The 24200-nt window shown below is 46.8% G+C and overlaps 1 protein-coding gene across 1 annotated transcript; it reads left to right on the top strand.

Moving 5' to 3' along the window:
* The first annotated feature begins 341 nt into the window (after window positions 1-341).
* Window positions 342-16666, top strand: C10H1orf50 (chromosome 10 C1orf50 homolog). The gene is made up of 5 exons (XM_040326285.1): window positions 342-527; window positions 5398-5513; window positions 8146-8232; window positions 12660-12791; window positions 16261-16666. Exons 1-5 carry the CDS (start codon window positions 494-496, stop codon window positions 16444-16446), a joined length of 555 nt encoding a protein of 184 aa, XP_040182219.1. The 5' UTR covers window positions 342-493; the 3' UTR covers window positions 16447-16666.
* The last annotated feature ends 7534 nt before the right edge of the window (window positions 16667-24200 follow it).

Here is a 24200-nt window from a genome sequence, read left to right on the forward strand (position 1 = left end):
AAGCCTTATCTCCAAACTTCTATGCAGAAATGTTCACTCATATGAGCCTACAAAAGGTTTCTGTATGACAAGGCATGCTGTGACATGTAGTTCCACAGCACCAGACAGTGATAGAACAAACTCCTCTGTACACCAAGGGTGCACGTTACAGCACTGGTCATGTGATAACCCTGTGACAGACTCCAGCTCACATGCCCTCTCAGGAAAAGCCATTTTTGATACTGGCGAATTAAATGCTGTTTCACCAACCAGCTATTGTCATGTTATGAATACCACAGTCAGAGGAGCTCTGCTGCCGATATTTAGACACTAAACGTTGAACTCGAAAGAAATAAATCAACCAACAGAGGAGACAATAAAACTTTTGCCCTAAACAAAGATGGCCGCCGTTGTGTAAGTGCAGTAACTCAGCTGTTTTGTAACCTCACCTGTATGCACGTGTGTTAGATCATAGAGGATTTCAGAAGGTACGGGCTGTGTATCAAAGGGGATCATGGAGAAGAGCCACAAAGACCAGATTACTACAGGTGAAGTATGGAGCCTTATCTGTCATTATTCATTGCTCTGTAATGATACACAGAGAGTGCAGCTTCACATAACAACCAATCAGAATATGTGTGACTGACTGGACTGCAGTAAAGTGAGGTCTGGTTACTAGGGGCAACTGCATGTCAAGTCTTAGAGCCCAGTAACACCAGCCAGGTCTGCTGTGGTGCTTCTAACACACATGGGCTGACATGCATTGTATTAAGGCAGCGCATCCATGCGGAGCGGTTACCTAATGCATTGCAAATAACGCATGCAACATTTTTGGCAGCGCAATGCAATGTCCAGGAGTATATTACAGTTTGTTGCAGTGTGCTGGGAAAGGGCTTTGGTGTGTCAGTTCAAATCAATGCACCGACGCATCTTACAGTGCCACGCGCAGTTTAGCGTGTGTTAGGCCTCTGGCACTCCGCATTTAGAAAAGCTAAATGTAGGAATGGCAGTCAGGAGGTGTTCCTGCGTAAAGCTGGCCATACACCATACAATTTTCTTATTCAATGTACTATGTAGTGTAAGGGTTTGCCTGATTGCATACAAATATGAAAGTGTTTAGGTTTGAGCTCCTATTTAAGGATGAGCTCCGGCATGTTTGAATAGAACACGTGCAGAGCCCGCCAGGAAGTCGGCACCCGCGCTGCGCTAATCACAGCCAGGGAGACATTGTCCGATGCTCGGCTGCGGAGATCGGGAAATGTCTGCCTGGCTGTGATTAGCGCAGCGCGGGTGCCGACTTCCTGGCGGGCTCTGCACGTGTTCTATGCGAACACGCCGGAGCTCACCCTATTATATGGATTTGGTAAATTTGTACAAGAAAATTGTATTATGTATGGCCAGCCTTCGGCTAGGCTCACACTTACGTGCGCGCATTTGTATATGCACAAGACATGTGGGGAAAGAAGTCCCTAACCCTTTTTTAAAAACACACCACATGCAAAAAACGCTGATGCTTTGGCAATGTGTGGAGGTGCCATTAAAGTGATTGTAAGGCCTGGTTCACACTGGTATGATTTGAGATGTCAAATCGGCGGCATTTGCCAGCAATGGCACCGTCCTAATCGGTGCGGCGCTGCACCGTTTTCAAAAAGTAGTTCCTGTACTACTTTTTGCGATTTCGGGCCGCGATTTACATTGACATCTGTGCCGAAACCTGCACAGATGTCTCCGAAATCGCGGCCGAAATTGGGACTGCCAGGCGGGAGTGAAGCCGTGCGAGTTCAGCTGAACTCGCACGGCTTTACTCCCGCAGCCCAGTGTGAACCTGGGCTAAGACCCCTTTTACACTGAGGTGCTATAACGCAAAAAAATAGTGCCTGCAAAGCGCCCTGAAAGAGCGGCTCTTTTCACACTGGAGCTGTGCGCTGGCAGGCCGTTAAATGGCCTGCTAGCCGCATCTTTGGAGCGGTGTGTACACCGCTTTTGCCCATTGAAATGAATAGGCACCGCGGCCGAACCGGTGGCAAAGCGCCACTGCAGCGGCGCTTTGCAGGTGGTTTTAACCCCTCACTAGCGAGGGGTTAAAAGCGCCCCGCTAGCGGCAGAATACCTCCGCAAAAATTACGCCCAGTGTGAAAGCGGCCTAAAGTATTTTTTTTTTTTTAATTGCATGTTTTACTTACCTGCTCTGTGTAATGGTTTTGCACAGAGCAGCCCCGATCCTCCTCTTCTGCTGCTTGCTATGGGGGCACTCCTGTGTGCTCACTTCCGAGCCCTGCTCTGTGTGTTCATACTCCAGTCCTCAAGGCGCCCCAACAGGTCATGCTTTCAGGCTCTCCATTATTTTGCACAGGTGATTTGATCAGTTTCACTGCCTTAGTAATTACAACAGCTGTCTCATCTGAGGGAAATCCAGAAAACATGACCTGTTGGGGCGCCTTGAGGACTGGAGTTGAGAAACGATGCCATAGACACACAGAACGGGGCTCGGCCTCATCCCCAACTCATGGGCTGTGATCGACTGAGCTAATGAGGAGGGACACAGTGCTGGATTGGGCTCAGGTAAGTATAAGGCTGGGGGGTGGAGCTACAGACCTTTACAATCACTACTAATTAACTCCTTGCCGCCTGCTCTATAGCCGAAAGACGGCTACAGAATGGGCTTACTCTGCCAGGAGGGTGCACATGGACATTCTCCTGTAATCATGCTGTGTACACTATCGCTGAGTCCTGACTCGGTTGATCACAGATCAGGGTAAAGGGCCAATCACAGCAGCCCTTTACCACGTGTCCAATGACAGCTGATCAGGGATGTAAACACAAGCCGGTTATCAGGTTTTCTTTCCTCATGCTGACAGTGTGAGGAGAGCCGATAACCGATTTGTGTTAAAGGGATACCAGCACTGATTATCAGTGCAGTCCCAACAGTGCCCACCAGTGCTGCCAGTCAGTGCCCAATATCAGTACCACCTAGCAGTGCAGCCCCACCAGTGCACATCAGTGAAGGAGAAAAATGACCTGTTTGCAAAATGTTATAACAAACTATGACATTTTTTTTATTTGTTTTTAAATTTTCTGTGTTATTTTTTTTTTTTTTTTTTGTTTGTTAAGCAAAAAAAAAAACCCAGCAGTGATTGATTACCACCAAAAGAAAGCTCTATTTGTGTTAAATTTTTTTTATAAAAAATGTCCTTTGGGTACAGTGTTATATGACCGCGCAAAATGTCATTCAAAGTGTGACAGGGCTGAAAGCTGAAAATTGGCCTGGGCAGGAAGAGGGTAAAAGTGCCCAGTAAGCAAGTGGTTAATGGCACCCCCGCTCGTCTGGTAAAGAGCAGTGCATGCATTCCCGACCCACACATATGTAAACCTAGGCAGGTTTAGGCGCAATTAGCTTAACAGGCAGGATCAAATATTCGGAAAACAACTTTTTTTTTTTTTTAAACAAAATTCTACAGGCCAGCTTAAAGCGGGAGTTCACCCGAATTTTTTTTTTTTACCCTTAGATTGATGCTCATTTTGTGAAGGGGAATCGGGTAGTTTTTTTAAAAACGAAGCAGTACTTACCATTTTAGAGAGCGATCTTCTCCGCCGCTTCCGGGTATGGGCTGCGGGACTGGGCGTTCCTATTTGATTGACAGGCTTCCGACAGTCGCATACATCCCGTCACGAGTAGCCGAAAGAAGCCGAACGTCGGTGCGGCTCTATACGGCGCCTGCGCACCGACGTTCGGCTACTTTCGGAAAATCGTGACGCGATAGATGCGACCGTCGGAAGCCTGTCGGAAGACTGTCAATCAAATAGGAACGCCCAGTCCCGCAGCCCATACCCGGAAGCGGCGGAGAAGATCGCTCTCTAAAACGGTAAGTACTGCTTCGTTTTTAAAAAAACTACCCGATTCCCCTTCACAAAATGAGCCTCAATCTAATGTTAAAAATTAACATTTCCGGGTGAACCTCCACTTTAAGGACCGTGCATGCACAGCGTGGCTAGGTGGGGGCTAGGAATCAAGGTATATTTAGTTCCAAAGCAACATACTATAACAATTAAAATGATGGCATTATCTGCAGGCTTCAGCCAATCAGAGGAAGCTTTGTATTGCAAAGCTTCTCGTGAATGACTAATCAGTACTCGGCTTGAATGTATTTTGTTCCGGGAGCAGGGTGGATAGTCCAAGTCCCACTGCTGTATACTGTATGTAGATGAGGCTATATACAGTTAATATAGTGTACCCAGCAAGCGCACCTCTTAGTACAGTAAGTAGTTTGTTTGGGTCAGCTTAGCACAAACGATTTAAAGAGAAATTAATCGTGGAGTTAAAGTAGAACTATAGGCAAAACTTTTTCCTGGTGCCTCCATGGATAGGCACCAGGAAAGGAAAATTACGGTAAGTATAATACAATTTTCATTTTTTTTCCCCCTCTTCATTTTGGATAGAATAAGTGGGTTATAACCCCCGTCGGATATCTTTTTTTTTTTTTTTTTTCAATCCTTTTGAAAAAAAAAAGGAGATTTTTGCGTAGATTTTCTTTCTTTCTTTTTCGTAGATTTTCCTTTGCTTCCTGTCCCATAGCCAAACAGGAAGTGAGAGGAAATCCCTGCAAATAAAGGGACAAGGGTTCTAATACCTCTGCACTCTATCCAAAAAATAAATAAAAAACTTTTGCCTTTAGTTATGCTTTAAAGTGGAGGTCCGCCTTAAAAAAAAATATTAAAAGCCAGCAGCTACAAATACGGCAGCTGCTGACTTTTAATAAATGGACACTTAACTGTCCAGGGTGCCCGCGAGGTCAGCAGCTAGAGGCTGATCAAACGCTCGTTTCTTAGATGCCCCCCGCCGCCATCCTCGGTGAGGGAATGGTGAAATCACTTCCCAGTTCTCTACTGCGCATGCGCGAGTCGCGCTGCGCCTTCTTACTGGTCCCTGCTGTTTCCTGGGACCTGTGTGTCTCCCAGAAGACAGCGGGGGAGGACAGTGTAGGTGCCGGACGTGGCGTAGGTCACTGCGATCACCCTGGTGATCTATGTCAGGAAGTGGGAGCAAATACCTGTATTGCACAGGTATCTCACCCCCCCCCCGCTCCCCCTGAAAGGTGGCAAATCTGACACCGGAGGGGGGGAGGTATCCAAAAAGTGGAAGTTCCATTTTTGGGTGGAACTGCACTTTAAGTTTTAAAGTGAAACCAAAAGTTCCTCCTATACTCCCCCCCCTGCTGGCACTTCCATCCTTGACACCTTCAGCCATGTTGATTGGTCAGCCTGGAATGACGTAACTCCTGTTCATGTGCAAGAGAGCAATTTCACCATAGCACCACGGCATACCAAGAATGTATATTAAGCTATGCATTGGCTCCCTTTAACTTGCATTTTTTTTTTTTTTTTTAACACTGTCCCTTATTATGATCTTTTATGTTTCAGTGACCTTGGTGGAAAGCAGATCGAACCCTTCGGGGGTCCAGCTGGTCAGCACCTATCAAACCAATCGCATAGGAGACCCTTCCAACCTCGTGGAATTGGCAGAGCAGGTGCAAAAGGTCAGAATGTTTTTTTGAGTGATTGTGTCAGAATAGATTCCAGATATACAAACCCATGCGATCTGATTCTGCAAATCGCACTGCGTTCTGCAAACGGATTTCGGGGTGTCATTAAAAGAGAAGTAGGGTTTATTCATACTTGTCTAGGTGGATGCAGCATCAGACCTATGCTGCATCTGTCCCCGCCGTCTCTGCACTGAGAACTGAGCCACTGAAACCGCCGATGGCTCGGTTCTCACAGATCTCCAAGAGGAGAGCTGCTGACTGTGTCAGCGTCTCTCCTAATTGCTTCTCCACGCTCATTGGATCGCTGAGCTGAGGAGGGGCGGGGAGCGGCTGTCTCAGCGGCTCGCTGAGACTGCCATCAATCAAGGCAGCTGGCGGATCCAGTCTTGGGAAGTCGGGATGACGCGCTGCCCCCCGACTGATTCCAGTGACGTCGGCGGACTACAGACCGCTCTCCGCTGAAAACGGGTCACGGGAGTGCAAAACTAATTGCACTCCTGTGACCCAGAGGAGAAGCCCAGCCTAAAAAGCTCTGACTGGACTTCTCCTTTTAACATACACACCCGCAGTGGTTCGCATGAATGGGGTGCGATTTGGATGCAGTGCGGAATCTGCACTAAATTCACAGCGTACAAATGTGAATCGGCACTAAGACTTTACACACTTTACACAAGGCATATATTTAGCTGATTTCTACTGAAAATTGCAGACATGTGAGTAAAGTGCCTATTCACATATTTTTTTCATAGTTTAAAGGGGTTGTAAAGGTACAATTTTTTTTTCCTAAATAGCTTCCTTTACCTTAGTGCAGTCCTCCTTCACTTACCTCATCCTTCCATTTTGCTTTTCAATGTCCTTATTTCTTCTGAGAAATCCTCACTTCCTGTTCTTCTGTCTGTAACTCCACACAGTAATGCAAGGCTTTTTCCCTGGTGTGGAGTGTTGTGCTCGGCCCCTCCCTTTGACTACAGGAGAGTCAGGACGCCCACTAACACACAGCTCCTTTCTCTATCTGCAATGTAGACAGTGTCCTGACTATCCTGTAGTCCAAGGGAGGGGGTGAGCACGACACTCCACACCAGGGAGAAAGCCTTGCATTACTGTGTGGAGTTACAGACAGAAGAACAGGAAGTGAGGATTTCTCAGAAGAAATAAGGACATTTAAAAGCAAAATGGAAGGATGAGGTAATTATGTTTGCTATTATCGTCTGTACATGTTTATAATATAGGCTGGTACTCCTAATCTTAGGAGAAGAGTTTAGATTACATGCAAATAAGCTTCTAATACAGTGCTTTGTACAGGCATTGTTCCACCCATGGCTGAGCCCTTCTGGAGAGGTCATAGCAACAGTAGGCAGCTGTCACCCAAAGACCGGGTCCTTCATCTCCAATGGTGACATGTGAATTGAATCACACACACTTTTAAGCCCCGTAAACACGGGCAGAATGTTGGGAGAGTAGTAAGAAGAGCCGGCAAGACTGTAATCCTTGAAGTGTCGTTTATTGGTACATCAGAGCAACAATAAAACAGTGCTCACGCGTTTCGGCAATAGCCTTAGTTGTAGCTACGACTCATGCCGCGTACACACGATCGGTTAAACCGATGAGAATGGTCTGATGGACCGGTTTCATCGATCCAAACCGATCGGGTGTGGGCGCCATCGGTTAAAAAAAAGCCAACTTGTTTTAAATTTAAACGATGTATTCCTAACCGATGGGAAAAAAAACGATCGTTTGTAGGCACAACCATCGGTTAAAAATCCACGCATGCTCAGAATCAAGTCGACGCATGCTTGGAAGCATTGAACTTCGTTCTTTTCAGCAAGTCATTGGGTTTTACGTCACCGCGTTCTGACACGATCGTTTTTTTTTAACCGATGGTGTGTAGGCGCGACGGACCATCAGTCAGCTTCATCGGTTAACCGATAAAAACCATCCATCGATCTGTTCTCATCGGATGGACTGATCTTGTGTACGCGGCATGACGCTATTGTCAAAACGCGTCAGCATTATTGTTGCTCTGATGTACCAATAAAGGGCACTTTAAGGATTACAGTCTTGCCGGCTTTTCTTACTACTGTTGCATTTGAGTGTGTTGGGACACATCAAGCTTCGGCACCTGTGAGTGGACCTGGTGTATGGATTGGGTTGTCCCTGCAGAAAGCGCGGTTACCTTTTTTTTTTTTTTTTTTTTTCTTTTTCATGTAGAATGTTGGGAGACATTTGCCGGTTAGTTGGCTGGCTTCTGCCAATGACAGAGCGCTGATCGGAGTGTTCTGTTGGGGGTCCCCCTGTCAGAAAACACCACCTCAGTGGGGGAGATCGCTAAACTAACCTTGCATAGTTAATACAGCGACTCCGGCTGGAGCTGTCAGTTTTTTTTTTGTTTTTTTTTCAACCCTGCGGGGTTGTATGAAAAAAATTTAAATGGTGTGTACCCGGCTTTAGACCAATCGGGTTATGATTGCTTGGCAAGAATAAGAACTGCCTGCAGATCATCATGCTCCAATAAGAGAAAAGTACAAACCATCGGACATTTTCTACAAGGTCCTTCAGCAGCTACAGATATCATTATATATTGTGATTGAAGTTTATTGATGCTAAAGTCATTATTTGTCACCTCTAGGCTGATGACTTCATAAGAGCAAACGCCTGCAACAAGCTGACGGTGATAGCGGAGCAGATCCGGGTGTTACAGGAACAAGCAAGGAGGGTAAGTACCGGACGTGTACTCTAGACAGTTTGTGTTTAACCTGAATTTAAAGGGTAAATCCAAATTAGACTGCTACCAAATAGTCAACAGCTATGGTGGTGGGGAGAGGGGGGGGGGGGTAAATGATGCAACTCGGCTACAAAACACTAATGCCTCCTATATGCATAGTATTCTGATGTGGCTGTTTACACAGGCATGTGCGTAACCTCAGAGGTTTGTAAAGTGTGTATATATAAACCCAATCGCTGAAATCACATTAAAGTGGATGTAAACCCCAATTTTTTTTTTTTTTTTTTTTTATGTCACAATGTAGAGAATAAGATTTCCTATCGTCTGTGCCCAGTGTTGCCACACAGAGTTAATCCAGCTCTGAGCAATCCTCTTTTATTGTTCAGTGAAAATTAACAGACTTCCAGATAAAACCCTGTCCAAATAAAAAGTCCTTTCCTCTCTCCTTGCTTTGAGTGACAGGTTATTTACATTTACATTATTTCTCACTTTTTATACTGTGGATCACCTCATATTATGATAAACATAACATAACATATGATAAACATGTCCAAGCTAGATATGTAAATAACCTGTCACCTGTGCAGAAACTGACTGCATGGTGCCAACTAGGGCCATTGGAATACATGGAAAACGCTGTGCATGCATTTTGTGCAGAAAAAAAGCACACGGAACTGCGTCTGGTGTGAAATGGCCCTAAAGTCATTTTAGAAACCTTTGGTGATCAGACCCCTGACATCTCCCCTTTGAGACAGGGAAAGGGACTGAGGATAGAGATTCCCCAGTCATTTTCTCTGCAGCTCAGCTGCACTGGAGATGAATGGAGAGGAGACAGAGGCTCCTCCCCATTTATAAACGGAGACATCGTAAACAGTTTACGATGCTCAGTTATGAATGGACAGAGTCGGTAATCACTGACTCTGCTCTATCAGAAAAGGAAGGAGCCGGCAAATGACAGATTTACAGACTCCTTCCTCCGCTCTTCATCCTGATAGATCTGGAAAGGAAGGGGGGGGGGAATCGGAGGAGGAGATGGAGAGGGGGGAAGACCCCGGGAAGCAGGAGGAACACACGGGACAGTCAGGGGTGATTGGTGTGGCGGCGGGGGCAGTTAAAATCACAGATCCCCCCCCTGTATAGCCTTTCAATAAAGCAGCTGACAGCCGCGGGAGGGAGAGGAGGAGAAGTGACTGTCAGAAAATCTATACAGGGGGATCAGTGCTTGTAACTGCCCCTGCCGCCGCACTGATCACCTGTGAGGCTGACCAGCCCCCTTGCTACACTGAGGATGGCTGGCCTGATACAACAAGTATCGGATTAAGCATCGGAGTATTTGCATGATTGCCGATACTCGTGCAAATGCTCGGTATCTGTGCAGATACTAGTAGCGATATCGGTGCAACCCAACTTATTTTTCTCACTGAACTCAATTTATAAAATTTGTATTGTGTGTTTTTTTTTCTGGATTTTTGGTTAATATTCTGTCTCTATCATTTAACCACTTGACAACCGGGCCTATTTTGGCACTTCTCTCCTTCATGTAAAAATCAACATTTTTTTTGCTAGAAAATTAATCAGAACCCCCAAACATTATATATTTTTTTTTAGCAGACATCCTAGGGAATAAAATGGCAGTCATTGCAATACTTTTTGTCACATCGTATTTGCGCAGCGGTCTTACAAGCGCACTTTTTTTTGGGAAAAAATAATTTTTTGTCCAATTTTTTTATATATTGTAAAAGATAATGTTACGCCGAGTAAAATGATACCCAACATGACACGCTTAAAAATTGCGCCCGCTCGTGGCATGGCGTCAAACTTTTACCCTTAAAAATCTCGTTAGGCGACGTTTAAAAAATTCTACAGGTTGCATTTTTTGAGCTACAGAGTAGGTCTAGGGCTAGAATTATTGCTCTCGCTCTAACGATCGCGGCGATACCTCACTTGTGTGGTTTGAACACCGTTTTCATATGCGGGCGCTACTCGCGTATGCGTTCGCTTCTGTGCGCGAGCTCATCGGGACGGGGCGTTTTTAAAAACTTTTTTTTTTGTTTTCTTATTTATTTTTATAATTTTTTACACTGAAATAAAAAAAAAAAAATTGATCACTTTTATTCCTATTACAAGGAATGTAAACATCCCTTGTAATAGAAAAAAGCATGACAGGTCCTCCTTAAATATGAGATCTGGGGTCAAAAAGACCTCAGATCTCATATTTAGGCTTAAATGCAAAAAAAGAAAAAAAAAATTAAACTGTAATTTTTTCAAATGACAGAAAAAAAAAAGTTGCTTTAAGACGCTGGGCGGGACTGACGTTTTGACGTCACTTCCGCCCAGCAGAGATATGGGGACGGGTGGGGGTGATTTTTCCCTCAGTCGCATCCCCATACAGGTGCCGAACGAACCCGATCGCCTCCGCCGCTACCGACGGCTCCGGTAAGCGGCGGAGGGCGCGGGAGAGCGGCGGGAGGGGGGGCCCCCTCTCCCGCCACCGATAACGGCGATCTCGCGGCGAATCCGCCGCGGAGACCGCCATTATTTACAGGACCGTTGGCACTAAAGATGGATACCTCGGTTGTGGCAGCAGCTGCTGCCGTTACCGAGATATCCATCTTTAAAGTGCCGCCGTTAATAGACGTAAGGCTGTCGGCAAGTGGTTAATAAACACCTGATAAAAATCATAGACCCTTCATTTCTTTGTATGTGGGCAAACTTACAAAATCTGCAGGGGATCAAATAATAATTTTCTGTAACTTTTTTTGCCATCTTTTTTTCCTTTGGGAAGGCTTCCCTTCACTTCCTTTCCCTTAGCCACAAGTTGTCTCCAAAGTGAGGGAAACCCCCTTTAGTCCGTTGTCACCAGAATTAGTGGGAAAGAAAGAAAGGGTTGGGACTTTAAATGAGATGCATGTTGATGCAAACAGTATGTATAAGTAAATAAATTAAGTAGTAAAGTCCCAAACCCAGTTCCAGAATTAGTGGGAATATCTCCCCTCTCTTCCTGTTCTATTGTCAACTGAAAATTTGGGATTTTCTTTTACTCAGTGAAAAGGGCCACCGGGGTGAATCTTTCTAGCATGGATACAGACAACAAAAAACTTGACAGCTGTTCAAAATCCTCTCTGTTCCATCAAAAAAAAATATTTTTAAATTGGGAAGGACATTACGGGGGTTATTTACTAAAGGCAAATCCACTTTGCAATACAAGTGCAAACTGCACTGAAAGTGCCCTTGGAAGTGCAGTCACTGGGGTAGATTAAGTAACATTTGCTCTTTTTTTTACGTAGGCGCAGGGCACAGTTTTTGCCCTGCGCCCCCGCAAATTTTCTGCGCTACCCTCGATTCACGGAGCAGTAGCTCCGTAAATTGCGTGGGCGCTCCGGCAAAATGCCCGGCGTAAGCGCGCGCAATTTAAATGATCCCGTAGAGGGCGGGAATCATTTAAATTAGGAGCGTTCCCGCGCCGAGCGTAGTGCGCATGCTCCGTCGGGAAACTTTCCCGCCGTGCATGTGCACTACGCTCGGCGCGGGAACGCGCGCAATTTAAATGATCCCGTAGGGGGCGGGAATCATTTAAATTAGGCGCGTTCCCGCGCCGAGCGTAGTGCGCATGCTCCGTCGGGAAACTTTCCCGACGTGCATTGTGGTAAATGACGTCGCAAGGACGTCATTTGCTTCAAAGTGAACGTGAATGGCGTCCAGCGCCATTCACGATTCACTTACGCAAACGACGTAAGTAACGACGACGGGTATACTTTAGCATTGGCTGCCTCTGCTATAGAAGGGGCAGCCTTACGCAAAAAAACGACGTACGCAAACTGCGTATGCAGGGCTCGCGTAACGTTGTGAATCGGCGTTAGTATGCAATTTGCATACTATACGCTGACCACAACGGGAACGCCACCTAGCGGCCAACGTAAGAATGCAGCCTAAGATATGAGGGCATAAGAGCCTTGTGCCACGCATATCTTAGGCTGCAGTTGGCGTAACGAGCTCTCTGAATCAGGAGAAGTCGTTACGCCGGGGCAAGTAAGCAATTGCGCTGCGTAACTATGGTTACGCAGGCGCAATTGCTCTTTGAATCTGGGCCACTGTAGATTCGAGGGGGACATACAAGGAGAGTAAAAAACTGAATTTTAGCTTGCATATGATTGGATGATAAAATCAGCAGAGCTTCCCCTCATTTCAGATTTACAGCGACTGCACTTCCAAGTGCAATTTCAGTGCAAAGTGAATTTGCCTTTCGTAAATAACCCCCTATATGGATATGTAGAGTGTTCAGATGTGCGTCACAACTTGGTTTCACTGCTTCATATTTATAGACTCCAGAAGATTTTGCCTTGTATATTCTATGACCTGAGCACAGAAAGTATTGTAGAATCCATCTTACCCAATTTTATTGTCTTCATTGTACGCAGGCATTGGAAGAAGCCAAGAGAGATGCAGAGTTGCACCACGCAGCGTGCAATGTGGTAAAGAGACCCGGGAATATCTATTACTTGTATGAACGAGAGAGTGGGCAGAGGTACTTTTCCATCCTCTCTCCAAAGGTAAGATCGAGGGGCTTTCACCTTTTTTTTTATTTATTTTTTTATTTATTTTTTAATCATTTTAAAATCCACTCCTAGATCATTAAGAATGTTCTGGCATTGGGTTCACAGACACTGGGTTTGGCTGAGCGTCATGTTTACCGTATTTATCGCGGTATAACGCGCTCCCGCGTATACTGCGCACCCCTGAAGTGACCCCCAATCCTGTGGAAAAAAAGTTATTTTTGTACTTACAGTTTTGGTGTCTTGCGCGGCATCCATCGGCGGCCTCGTCGGGTCCGGCGTCCTTCTGCGGCTTCGGGTGTCCTCTTCGGCGGGTCCGGCGTCCTTCTGCGGCTTCGGGTGTCCTTCTGTGGCGGGTCCGGTGTCCTCTTCGGGGGGTCCGGCGTCCTTGCGTCCTCCCCGCTCGTTTCCCGCGCCGAGTTTTGAATACTGCGCCAGCATATACCGAGCGCAGTACATTTGGGCAGGCTCGGCAACTGTCGCGCTCACGTCCTGTACATCCAGGACGTGACCGCGGAAGAAGCCGAGGCTGGCCGACTATACCCGAGTGTACTGCGCTCGGTATATGTCGGCGCAGTATTCAAAACTTGGCGCGGGTATCGGCGTATATCGCACACCCGCGATTTTGCCCTGATTATCAGGGCAAAAAAGTGCGCGATATACGCCGATAAATACGGTACTTCTATTTGGAGGGGATAAATTGAGCTGATAGATGTTGTCATGATGCTTCTCCGCTCCCCAGTGGGATTAATGCCTCCTGTAAAGAGGAGATTGTGGGCTAATTTGTCCAGATCGGGAGATTGTCATCTCCTAATTATGGTTTCCCGAAACCTGCGTTCACATAGCCATCATCTACTCCAATCCATGCTGTTTTCCTGCCATCACATAATTTTTTTTTTTTTTAAGAAACAAAGGAAAGAGGGAAGAAAGAGCATCCATAACCAGTCACTTACCTGAAATAGATCGTAAAGTCTTTGCTATTTAAAGCGGAGCTCCACCCTAAAGTGGAACTCCCACTGATCGGAACCCTCCCCCCCTCCGGTGTCACATTTGTCACCTTTCAGGGGGGAGGGGGGTGCAGATACCTCCCCCCCCCCCCCCATTGTGCTCTGGGAACACTCGGCTCCCAGTACACAGTGGGAGCCAATCGGCAGGCGTAGCGCGACTCGCGCATGCGCCGTAGGGAACCGGGCAGTGAAGCCGGAGCACTTCAATTCCTTGTTCCCTCACCGAGGATGGCGGTTTCCGAATTCCAGAGCACAATTCACATGACATGTCAAAATCGGTGGTTCTCTGAGAGCCCTCTTAACTGGTCCGACTTTCAAAACTCCCTGCACTATTTTGGTCTGACTTGGGGCACGTATTGAGCCCATTGATTTGAATGGAAGTCGGGTTCATCATCTTAACTAATCCGACTTATGCGCTGAGGATCTTAAACCAGAGCTCCACCCCAAAGTGGAAATTCCACTTATCGGATTCCTTCCCCCCCCTATCTTTGACAGGTATCCTTTCCCGCTTCCGGGAGTCCGGCCGCGGCGTCACCGCGGGGCTCCCTCCTCCTCCCCTGTGCGCCGGGCTAATGGGAGAGAGGAGCGGGGCCTCGCGCATGCGCAGTAGGGTTCCTGGCGTGAAGTCGAAAGGCTACACTGCCGGGTTCCCTTACCCGCAATGGCGGCGGCATTGTAGCCTTTCAGGTTCACGCCGGGAAACCTACTGCTGACAGTAGCTGCTGGCTTTTAATTTTTTTCCCAGACCTCCTCTTTAAGGGGGAATTTCTCGCCAAAATGAAAAAAAAAAAATGTAATGCCCCTTTAGTCGAGCATGCAGCTCAGGAAAGGGGGGGGGACGAGCGAGCTCTGCGCCCCCACCCCATAGCACCTTGTTCCCATCTTAAAGGGGACAAGGGCTGCTTGCTGACAACTCTGGGTGGGGGTCTGTGGGTAGGGGTCTTATCGGAATTTTGGGGCCCCCCAGATCCCACCCCCTGTGTGAGTATGGGGTACATTGTACTCCTAATAAAAAACAAGAGACGTTTTTTGCCGAGTCTTGTTAAAAGTGAAGAATTTCCCCCATCATAGTTCCAACTAGGGGTGCAACGGATCAAAAAACTCAAGGATCGGATCGATCCTCGGATCAGGGGTCACGGATCGGATCGTTTTTCGGATCAGCAATAAAGAAATTTTTTTTAAATGTACAGCTAAAAAAGTAATCTCCTTAAAATGACCACACCGTATAAGCTTTGATCTCCATAAATAGTATCAACATTCCCTGCACTTATTGCCAAAAACGGTGGCAAATTAAATAAAAGGATATAAAAAAAAAGTTTGCCTACAAAAGATTGAAGGATTACCTAGGATTATTATTTACCTAAATGATCATGAGACTGTGCTGTGTTGCCAACTTACTTGCCTTTTTTAGAATTAAAATGTAGTTGAGTCCCATCTTCTCCATCCAGTGTGCTTGCCAGAGCCCAGAGCACAGCGTGACATGGCTCCCCGCCTCAGCGCGCTGACTACAGAAGTCAACACGCTGAGGCGGGGAGGCGTGTCACGCTGTGCTCTGGGCTCTGGCAAGCACACTGGGTAGAGCAAGATGGCCGCCGCTCCGGAGCTAGGCCGAAGCCGGGGACTTTCCTAGGCTCCGGAGCGCTCCGCGGATCGCGGGGTGTGCCGATCCGAACGGGGTGACCCGTTCGGATCACGGATCGGTGACGATCAGTTGCACTCCTAGTTCCAACGTGTCTTCTTTTTCCGGTCTTCTCCCTCCGGGAGGTTGTACTCACTTTTGTTGCCAGCGGTTTAGACATTAATGGCTGTGTGTTGAATTATTTTGAGGGGACAGCAAATTTACACTGTTATACAAGCTGTACACTCACTACACAACATTGTAGCAAAGTGTCATTTCTTCAGTGTTGTCACATGAAAAGATAGAAGAAAATATTTACACAAATGTGAGGTGTATGCCCAGAAAAAACCTCTTTGTGCGTTGTGGTTTTAACCCTCGCTAGTGGCTGAAAAAGGGTTAAACTCGCCCGCAAAAATGCCGTTTGGAGGCGCTACCCCATTGATTTCAATGAGCAGGGGCGCTATTTTCACCGCGCCTCAAAGATGTGGCTGGCAGGATTTTTTTTTTTTTACCATCCCGCCAGTGCAACGCTTCAGTGTGAAAGCCCTCAGTTCGGCTTTCACACTGGATAGAAAGGAGCGGCTCTTTCAGGGCGCATTGCAGGCGCTATTTTTAGCGCAATAGCGCCTCAGTGTGAAAGCAGCCTTACTTTTCTGGGGACTTTTTTTTTTTCTTTTTTTACTTTCAATGATAATGGTAAACAGGACAGATAGAGAGGGTGAATCTCATTAAAGGGGGGAACAGACAACAATAAAAATTACTCTATCCAAAACGGGGAAAAAAAAATTATTGCCTTTTGTTTTACATTAAACACGATAACATGTTTCCTTCTTCCACACAGGAATGGGGAAAGAGCTGTCCACATGAATTCATTGCGGCATACAAACTTCAGCACGATATGTCCTGGACGCCCTTCGAGCAAATCGAAAAACGGGACGCAGAAATTAATATCATTGATAAACTGCTAAATGATCAGATTGCCCTTCCATCATCAGCTGAACCCAACTTCAGAGGACTCACTTATTAATGTTTGGCAAATTCTCCGTGTCCTAGTGCGCTCAGTGGACAGTCTCTGCCATACGAACAATTATAATCAACAAGGAAACTACAATAATTGGCTGTATTATGTGATTATATTTGGTATTGGTTGTTTACGGAGTTGTATCTTTTAAGCAGTTGTGCCTTTTATTCTAACATTATAAATAACGTTCTGTGTTTTTTACTCTCCACAAAGGAGCTTGACTGTTTGAATTTGTTTTATATTATTATTTAAGAGAAAATATAGTGTGTGGGGGGATTTACTAAAACTGGAACAGACAGTACTACTAGTAATACTTCGGATTGCGAGTAACGCGGTTAACGAGCGTTTCGCAATATGAGCTATTTTTTTTTTTAAATCTTGACTTGGTTTGCGATTGTTGTCTCGCAAAACAAGCAGGATTCAAGCCTCTGCGGTGTGCAGTACCGCATTTGCCCATGGGTGCCGGTGACACTCGGAGCCGTTTGGATGGACTCGGAGTGCATCCAAGCAATCTCCGAGTCTCTCCGGCGCCCTACCCCCCCCCCCCCAACTCTGTCTACAAGCGGTACTGCATACAATAGAAGTCAATGTGGAACAAATTATCTTCGTTTTCCAGTGACGTCTATGGGGAAACTTGCCTTGACATGTGAGTGCTTTGGATTACAAGCATTCTCTTGTAATGCATTATGCTCGTAATCCAAGGTTCTACTGTATACGGAACAGCTGTGGTAACCAATCGGCTTTTGTCTTCATCTTGTTTAGTTAACCACTTAAAACCCGGACCAAAATGCAGGTAAAGGACCCGGACAGTTTTTGCGATTCGGCACTGCGTCGCTTTAACTGACAATTGCGCGGTCGTGCGACGTGGCTCCCAAAAAACATTGACGTCCTTTTTTTCCCACAAATAGAGCTTTTTTTTGGTGGTATTTGATCACCTCTGCGGTTTTTATTTTTTGCGCTATAAACAAAAATAGAGCGGCAATTTTGAAAAAAAATAATATTTTTTTCCTTTTTGCTATAATAAATATACCCCAAAAATATATATAAAAAAAAAATTTTTCCTCAGTTTAGGCCGATACGTATTCTTCTACCTATTTTTGGTTAAAAAAAAAAATCGCAATAAGTGTTTATTGATTGGTTTGCGCAAAATTTAAAGTGTTTACAAAGTAGGGGATAGTTTTATTGCATTTTTATTAAAAACATTTTTTTACTCCTAATGGCGGCGATCAGCGATTTCTTTTCGTGACCGCGACAATTTTGACACATTTTTGGGACAATTGTCATTTTTACAGCAAAAATGCTATAAAAATGCATTTTTTACTGTGAAAATTACAATTGCAGTTTGGGAGTTAACCACTAGTAGGCGCTGAAGGGGTTAAGTGTGACCTCATATATGTTTCTAACTGTAGGGGGGCGGGGCTGGACTTGTGACATTATTGATCGTGTTTCCCTATATCCAGGAACAGACGATCAATGACCGCGCCACAGTGAAGAACGGGGAAGCTGTGTTTACCCACACAGCTCTCCTCGTTTTTCAGCTCCGGGGACCGATCGCGGGACTCCTGCGGCGATCCGGTCTGCGGAGCTTCGGACCGGGTCGCGCGCCACGGCTGGGCACTTAGAGGACGTACAGGTACGTGCTTGTGCCAATCTGCCGCTGTATATGTGCAGGAGGCGGTCCTTAAGTGGTTAAAGTGGAATTTTACCCATAACAACCTTATAAAATAATGTGGAACATATATTCCACATTAATAATTATGCTACCAAAATTAGTGTGTGCTGTAAATTGCCTCCAGCATTGCTCCTGTTTCTTTTTGCTGGAGGCTGCCATTTTGCTGAATCATGGGGGCATAATAAACGACCAAGGCCCCATACACACGATAGAATCCATCCGCTGAAAAATCCCAGCGAATGGGTTTCAGCGGATAGATCCTATGGTGTGTACACTCCAGCGGATCTGTTTCCGCGGTTATTTATCCCCTGGGATGGATTTCCAGCGGATAAATATTTGCTGACATGCTATCAAATCTATCCGCTGGGTGGGGCGTGGCCAGGCAGCGGATGTAGCCGGACGCGATCGAAGTGAGCTCCGCCGTGTATCCTAGCTATCATCCTGAGGAAGAAACCACACAGACCAAAAGCACATTTTCGTGCCCCTCGCTATCCCGTGAGCACGGGCATACCTTTCTCGGCGCTCCGGTCCCGCGATGTCGCTCAGCAAGAAACAGCTGGTGAATAGACCGGCGGAGCACATGTTTCAAAATGGCGCATATGCAGGCCGCACAGCAAAGGAGAAACAACGAGAGGCGGCGGAAAAACTGTTCTCCAAGTCCCAGCCAAAGGATCAGGTGGCCACACCAAGTACACCGGAGGGCTCTCCAGGTGGTGGATCCGAAGCGGATGACACCGTACCGCTAGAAGACCCGGTGCAGGCGGGACTCGTGTGGGCCACAGTGAGTACTCCTAACCCCGAGTCTAATAGGCCCCAATCCCCAGTGAGCCCTACAACGGAGGGGGAACCTACTCTGCGGGACATATTTGCGGCAGTGACCTCATGCAATCTGTCCATAACTGCCCTAACCACGGAAGTTAAGGGTATGAAGTCCGAGATCTCTTTTCTCAGGCAGGATGCCCAAAAGATGAGGGAAAGAACCTCCGCATTGGAAGAGAGGGTGAGCACCATCGAGGATGACCTGGGGCCCATGCAGAGGGATCTCTCCTATAATAACCACTTGATTGACCAGCATTCCTCTAGATTAGAGGAATTAGAGAACAGGATGAGGAGAAGTAATATTAGGGCCATAGGCCTCCCGGAAAAAATGGAGGGGAAGAACCCCGTCGAATTTATTGAGAAATGGCTGGTTACTGCATTTGGGAGAGAAGTTTTCTCCCCTATGTTCTCGGTTGAACGTGCCCATAGAGTGCCATCCAGACCCCTACCACCTGGTGCACCACCGAGGCCTTTTTTGTTTAAACTGCTGCACTACCGGGACAGAGACGCTATCCTGCATAATGCGAGAATTAATCCAGCAGCCCTAAAAGTAGACAACACAAAAATCTCCCTATTCCCAGACTTCTCGGCTGAACTGCAAAAGAAAAGGGGCAAATTTCTGGATGTTAAGCGCCGCCTGAGAAACTTGGAGCTTAAATATGCGATGTTATACCCCGCCAGATTGCGAGTGGAAGTATTTGGTTCTGTACAGTTTTTCGATTCCCCGTCTGCTGCCACACAATGGTTAGACCGAGAAGAACAATCGATCCGGGACTCGAGGGGCAGACGTCCCGCAGACTAAGTAAAGGAATTGCCCAGTCATCCGGGGTTTCAGGTAGTATCCTCCGCACTATCCGCTGCTAGGCGGTTTTTGTTCGCTTTGATTGCTAAGGGCTAATAGTTGGCTGTTGAGAAGCTCTTTAAAGACACTATGGTGCGCTTCCACTGTTGCCCCCAGAAGGGCTATGTTGAGCCCTATACAGTACCACAACCGGTGGTTATTCAGGCCATGTTGGCCATGCTACAACTATTTTCAATACTAGGGAATCCCACCACGAACTGTCACATGAACTTCACCAGAAACTACCAATACACACCTGTGCTGCTGTTGACTTACAACCATGTCTCTCGAGTGCCACCATGCCTGTTCCGAAACTTCTCCTGTTCCGAAACTTCTCCTGTTCCAAGACACCTTTGTCGACGTACCTCCCAATCCTACTTTTGAGAGATAGGCCCAATCAAGGCTTTTACATTTGTCCGTTTGTCCCACACATGCTGCTGCAATGTTGCCCTACCTATATGCTTTTTGTCACATTATACCTAAGACTTGGCTTTAATACTGGTTTGCTAGCTACACTTGATCACAGTGATATTTACCTAGGTCTTATACGAGGACATTCTCCTGTCACTAATATGTATCTAATACAATGTCTAATATAACTAGATGCCTATCTTGGAATGTAAGAGGTCTAAATGGCTCTGTGAAACGGTTGGAGGTGCTGCGCACAATCAAGAGACTGGGTGCTGAGGTGGTGTGTTTGCAGGAGACTCACTTCTCCCCGGGCTCCACTCCGAGGTTAGCGACCGGGCAGTTTTGCCACCAATACCACTCCACGCATACGGTCTACTCGAGGGGAGTGAGTGTCCTGATCCGTCGAAGCACCCAATACTCAAATATGGCTACTAAAATAGATCCTGAGGGGAGATATGTCTTCATATATTGTTCTTTGTATGGGATTAAGTGTGTGTTGGCTGGAGTGTACATTCCTCCACCATTCTCCTCTACTGTATTGAAACTACTTGCTGATTTCATGTCTTGTCTTCCTGGTATCCCAGTGCTGGTCCTCGGGGACTTCAACAACCTGATGGAATATGAGAAAGACAAACTGAAGCATAATATAGGGTTAGGGGGACATGAGAGAAGGGGCCCCACACCTTTTTCTAGATTGATGGGGGAGTTGGGTTTGACGGATGTCTGGAGGATCCGTAACCCAGATGCCAAAGTGTATTCCTGCAGGTCAGCTTCAGTGGGAGGATTGTCTAGGATAGATATGGGCTTTGGCAATGTCCTCTTGCTCCCCATGGTGAAAGACTCTGCATATCACCCGAGACACACCTCAGACCACTCTCCGTTCACGGTCGATTTGGGCCTAGGGGTACGGAGGGGTAAGAGCCTATGGAAACTCAATCCGTTTTGGTTGTCCCTTATTCCAGAGCAGGATCCAATGCCACGACTCTTAACGGATTTTTTTAAGGATAATTTGGGAACGGCTGACATCCAAGTTGTGTGGGATGCGGCTAAGGCCTATATGCGCGGTCAATTTATTAGAATCATCAACCATATCAAAACCGACACTAAGGAGTGGGAGACAAGGGTGTTAGACGAAGCGAGTCGCTCTGAGGCAGACTATGTGACAGATCCCTCTGACGAAAACGCAAAGCGGAAATGGTTAGCCTCACAGAACATGCTTAAGGACCTCTCTTTTCAAAAAGCTGAGAACAAGAGGTTCTTTCTGCAGCAGAAGCATTTTGAAGAGGGGGAAAGCACAGGTCATATGCTGGCGATTCTAGCTAGGTCACAGCAGCCCCATTCCTACATTGCAGCGGTTGCTGATGCGGGGGGTGCGATGTGTCATTCCACGCAATCCATTTTAGAATGCTTTAAGGAATTTTTCCAAAATGTATACTCATCTAAGGTTAGCCCCACTAAGGAACAAATACACTCATTCTTGGACAAGTATCGGCTACCGACATTTTCTAAGTCTGAGGTTACCATGCTTAATGCGCCCCTTACCCGAGAGGAACTCCTAGAGGCGCTGGCGCAGGCACACAATGGCCGTGCACCAGGAGCCGATGGCCTTCCATCAGAGGTCTATTGCAGGTATTCAGAACAGATCATCCCCATCCTTTTGAAAATATATAACACGGCCTTTGAAACTGGAGTGCTGCCCCCATCTATGAACGAGGCCCTGATTATAGTTCTGTTGAAGCCTGGGAAGGATCCGCTCTCCCCAGATTCATACAGACCCATTTCCCTCCTGACATTCGATGTCAAGCTTCTGGCTAGAGTCCTGGCAACCAGACTATCCAAGTGCATTCACAATGTGGTGCATAGGGACCAATCAGGCTTCATTCCCACGAGATCCATGGCACAAAATCTACGTAGGCTGTTCCTAAATATTCAGGTCCCAGTAGACAATCCAGGCAATAGGGCCATACTCTCTCTCGATGCAGCCAAAGCATTCGATAGCGTGGAATGGCCATACCTTTGGGAGGCGCTGCAGCGGTTTGGGGTGGGACCCTCTTTTCTGAAATGGGTGCAATTGTTGTATAGCTCCCCAACAGCGAGGATGAGAGTCAACGGGGAGGTATCCGAGTCGTTTCGACTCTTTCGGGGCACACGGCAGGGGTGCCCACTGTCGCCCCTGCTGTTTGCCCTGGCACTAGAGCCCCTGGCGATTCACGTGAGAGCATCTTCAGGCGTCGCAGGTTATGCCAGGGGAACGGGGCGGGATGTTATCTCTCTATTTGCAGACGACACGCTATTATATTTAGGTGATACACGGGAGTCTTTGAGTAATGTGATGTCTTTGATAGCCGACTTTGGGGATCTGTCTGGCTTCAGCATCAACTGGAACAAGTCGGTACTCATGCCACTGGATCCCATGACAAACAGTCTCCCAAACTGCGCCAGGGATATAGAGGTGGTAAATGAATTCAAATATTTGGGTATTCAAATCACCCCCGATCCTACCCAATACTTGGCCAAGAATCTGACACCACTGTTACTTAAATTCAGACAGAAGTGTGCGTCCTGGAAAAAACTCCCTCTATCTGTCACAGGCAGAGCAAACCTTGTTAAAATGGTGTGGGCCCCCCAACTCTTATACATTTTTCATAACGCCCCGACCTGGATACCACATAGATGGTTTTCTCAGATTGATGCTCAGTTTAGGGATCTGATATGGGGTGGTAAGACTGCGCGCATAAAACTTAGTACACTACAACTTGCCAAGGACCAAGGTGGTCTAGCGGTCCCTCATGCTCGTTATTACTTTATTGCTTCGCAAATTCAACATGTAGGAAATTGGGGGGAGATAGACCACGGGGACCCGGTACGTGCGCCGCTGATTCCACAGGGGTCAACGCTCCCTGCGGTGTCCCACCTAGAAGCAGGGTTCACGCATCTAGACCAGACATTACCCACGGTGATACTGCTCAATACGCTCTGGAAATATGTCCGGTCCAGTCTTGGTGTCAGAGGGGTATGCCCTTTCACCCCAATATGGAAAAACTCTTACTTCAGGGAGCTCCTTAAACTCGAAGGCTTCAGGCCATGGGACAATGCAGGGATCCAATACATTACACAACTGTTTGATGGTTTAATCCTCAAATCATTTACAGATCTACTCAGAACTCAATTCTATAAATATCTTCAATTACGGCATGCAGCCCAGAAAGAAGCCAGACTTTCCCCTATAAGTATAGTGAGGCACCCCCTCCATAGCGATGTGCTTTTTAATAAGGACAAAAAGGGCATGATCTCACAAGTCTACTCCAGGCTGCTGAGTGTCACTCACGACGCGTCCGAATTGCCATGTAGGAAGGGGTGGGAAACTGATCTAGGCCCCATTGACGGGGATACATGGGAGATGTGCATAACCTCCGCTCCTTTGGTCTCAGTATCAGCGCAACATAGACTCTCGCATTTGTACCTCCTCCATAGAGTGTACAGAACCCCCGCCCGACTCTACAAATGGGGAATACGAGACTCCCCAATCTGTCCCAAATGTAATGTGGAGGAGGGAGATTTACTACACATGCTATGGAAGTGTCCGAAATTATTCCGTTACTGGAAATTTGTCATTACCACTATATCCCAGGCATATGGCTTTTCGTTGTCACATGACCCAGTGATATGCCTTTTAGGTGCCCTAGAGGTACCATTACTTTCTCCTAATGGCCATACAGCCGTACTGAGGCTGCTGTATGTGGCACGAAAGGCCATAGCTAGATTATGGATCACCCCCAGAGTACCGTCAGAGGGACAATGGGTAAAGATGGTAAATAGCCTGCTAATAAGAGAAAAGATCACTTACCAACATAGAAAATCACTTAAGAAGTTTTACTCACTATGGCAACCCTGGCTAGATGTACCGGGATTGGGCCCCACCCAATTGATCATGGAGAGACTACTGCAAGGGTAAGGGGATAATTGAAGGTTGGGTAAGGGTGGGCTGGTGCCAGGACAGGTAGTGAGATATCAAGG

Source organism: Rana temporaria, chromosome 10 (genome assembly GCF_905171775.1).
Source record: "Rana temporaria chromosome 10, aRanTem1.1, whole genome shotgun sequence".
Classification (NCBI taxonomy): Eukaryota; Metazoa; Chordata; class Amphibia; order Anura; family Ranidae; genus Rana; species Rana temporaria.

Coding starts and splice junctions, on each gene's coding strand:
- C10H1orf50 (XM_040326285.1), top strand. CDS start 494: ATGGAGAAGAGCCACAAAGACCAGATTACTACAG. Junction 5,514..8,145: donor TGGCAGAGCAGGTGCAAAAG/GTCAGAATGTTT, acceptor TGTCACCTCTAG/GCTGATGACTTCATAAGAGC. Junction 12,792..16,260: donor TTTCCATCCTCTCTCCAAAG/GTAAGATCGAGG, acceptor TCTTCCACACAG/GAATGGGGAAAGAGCTGTCC.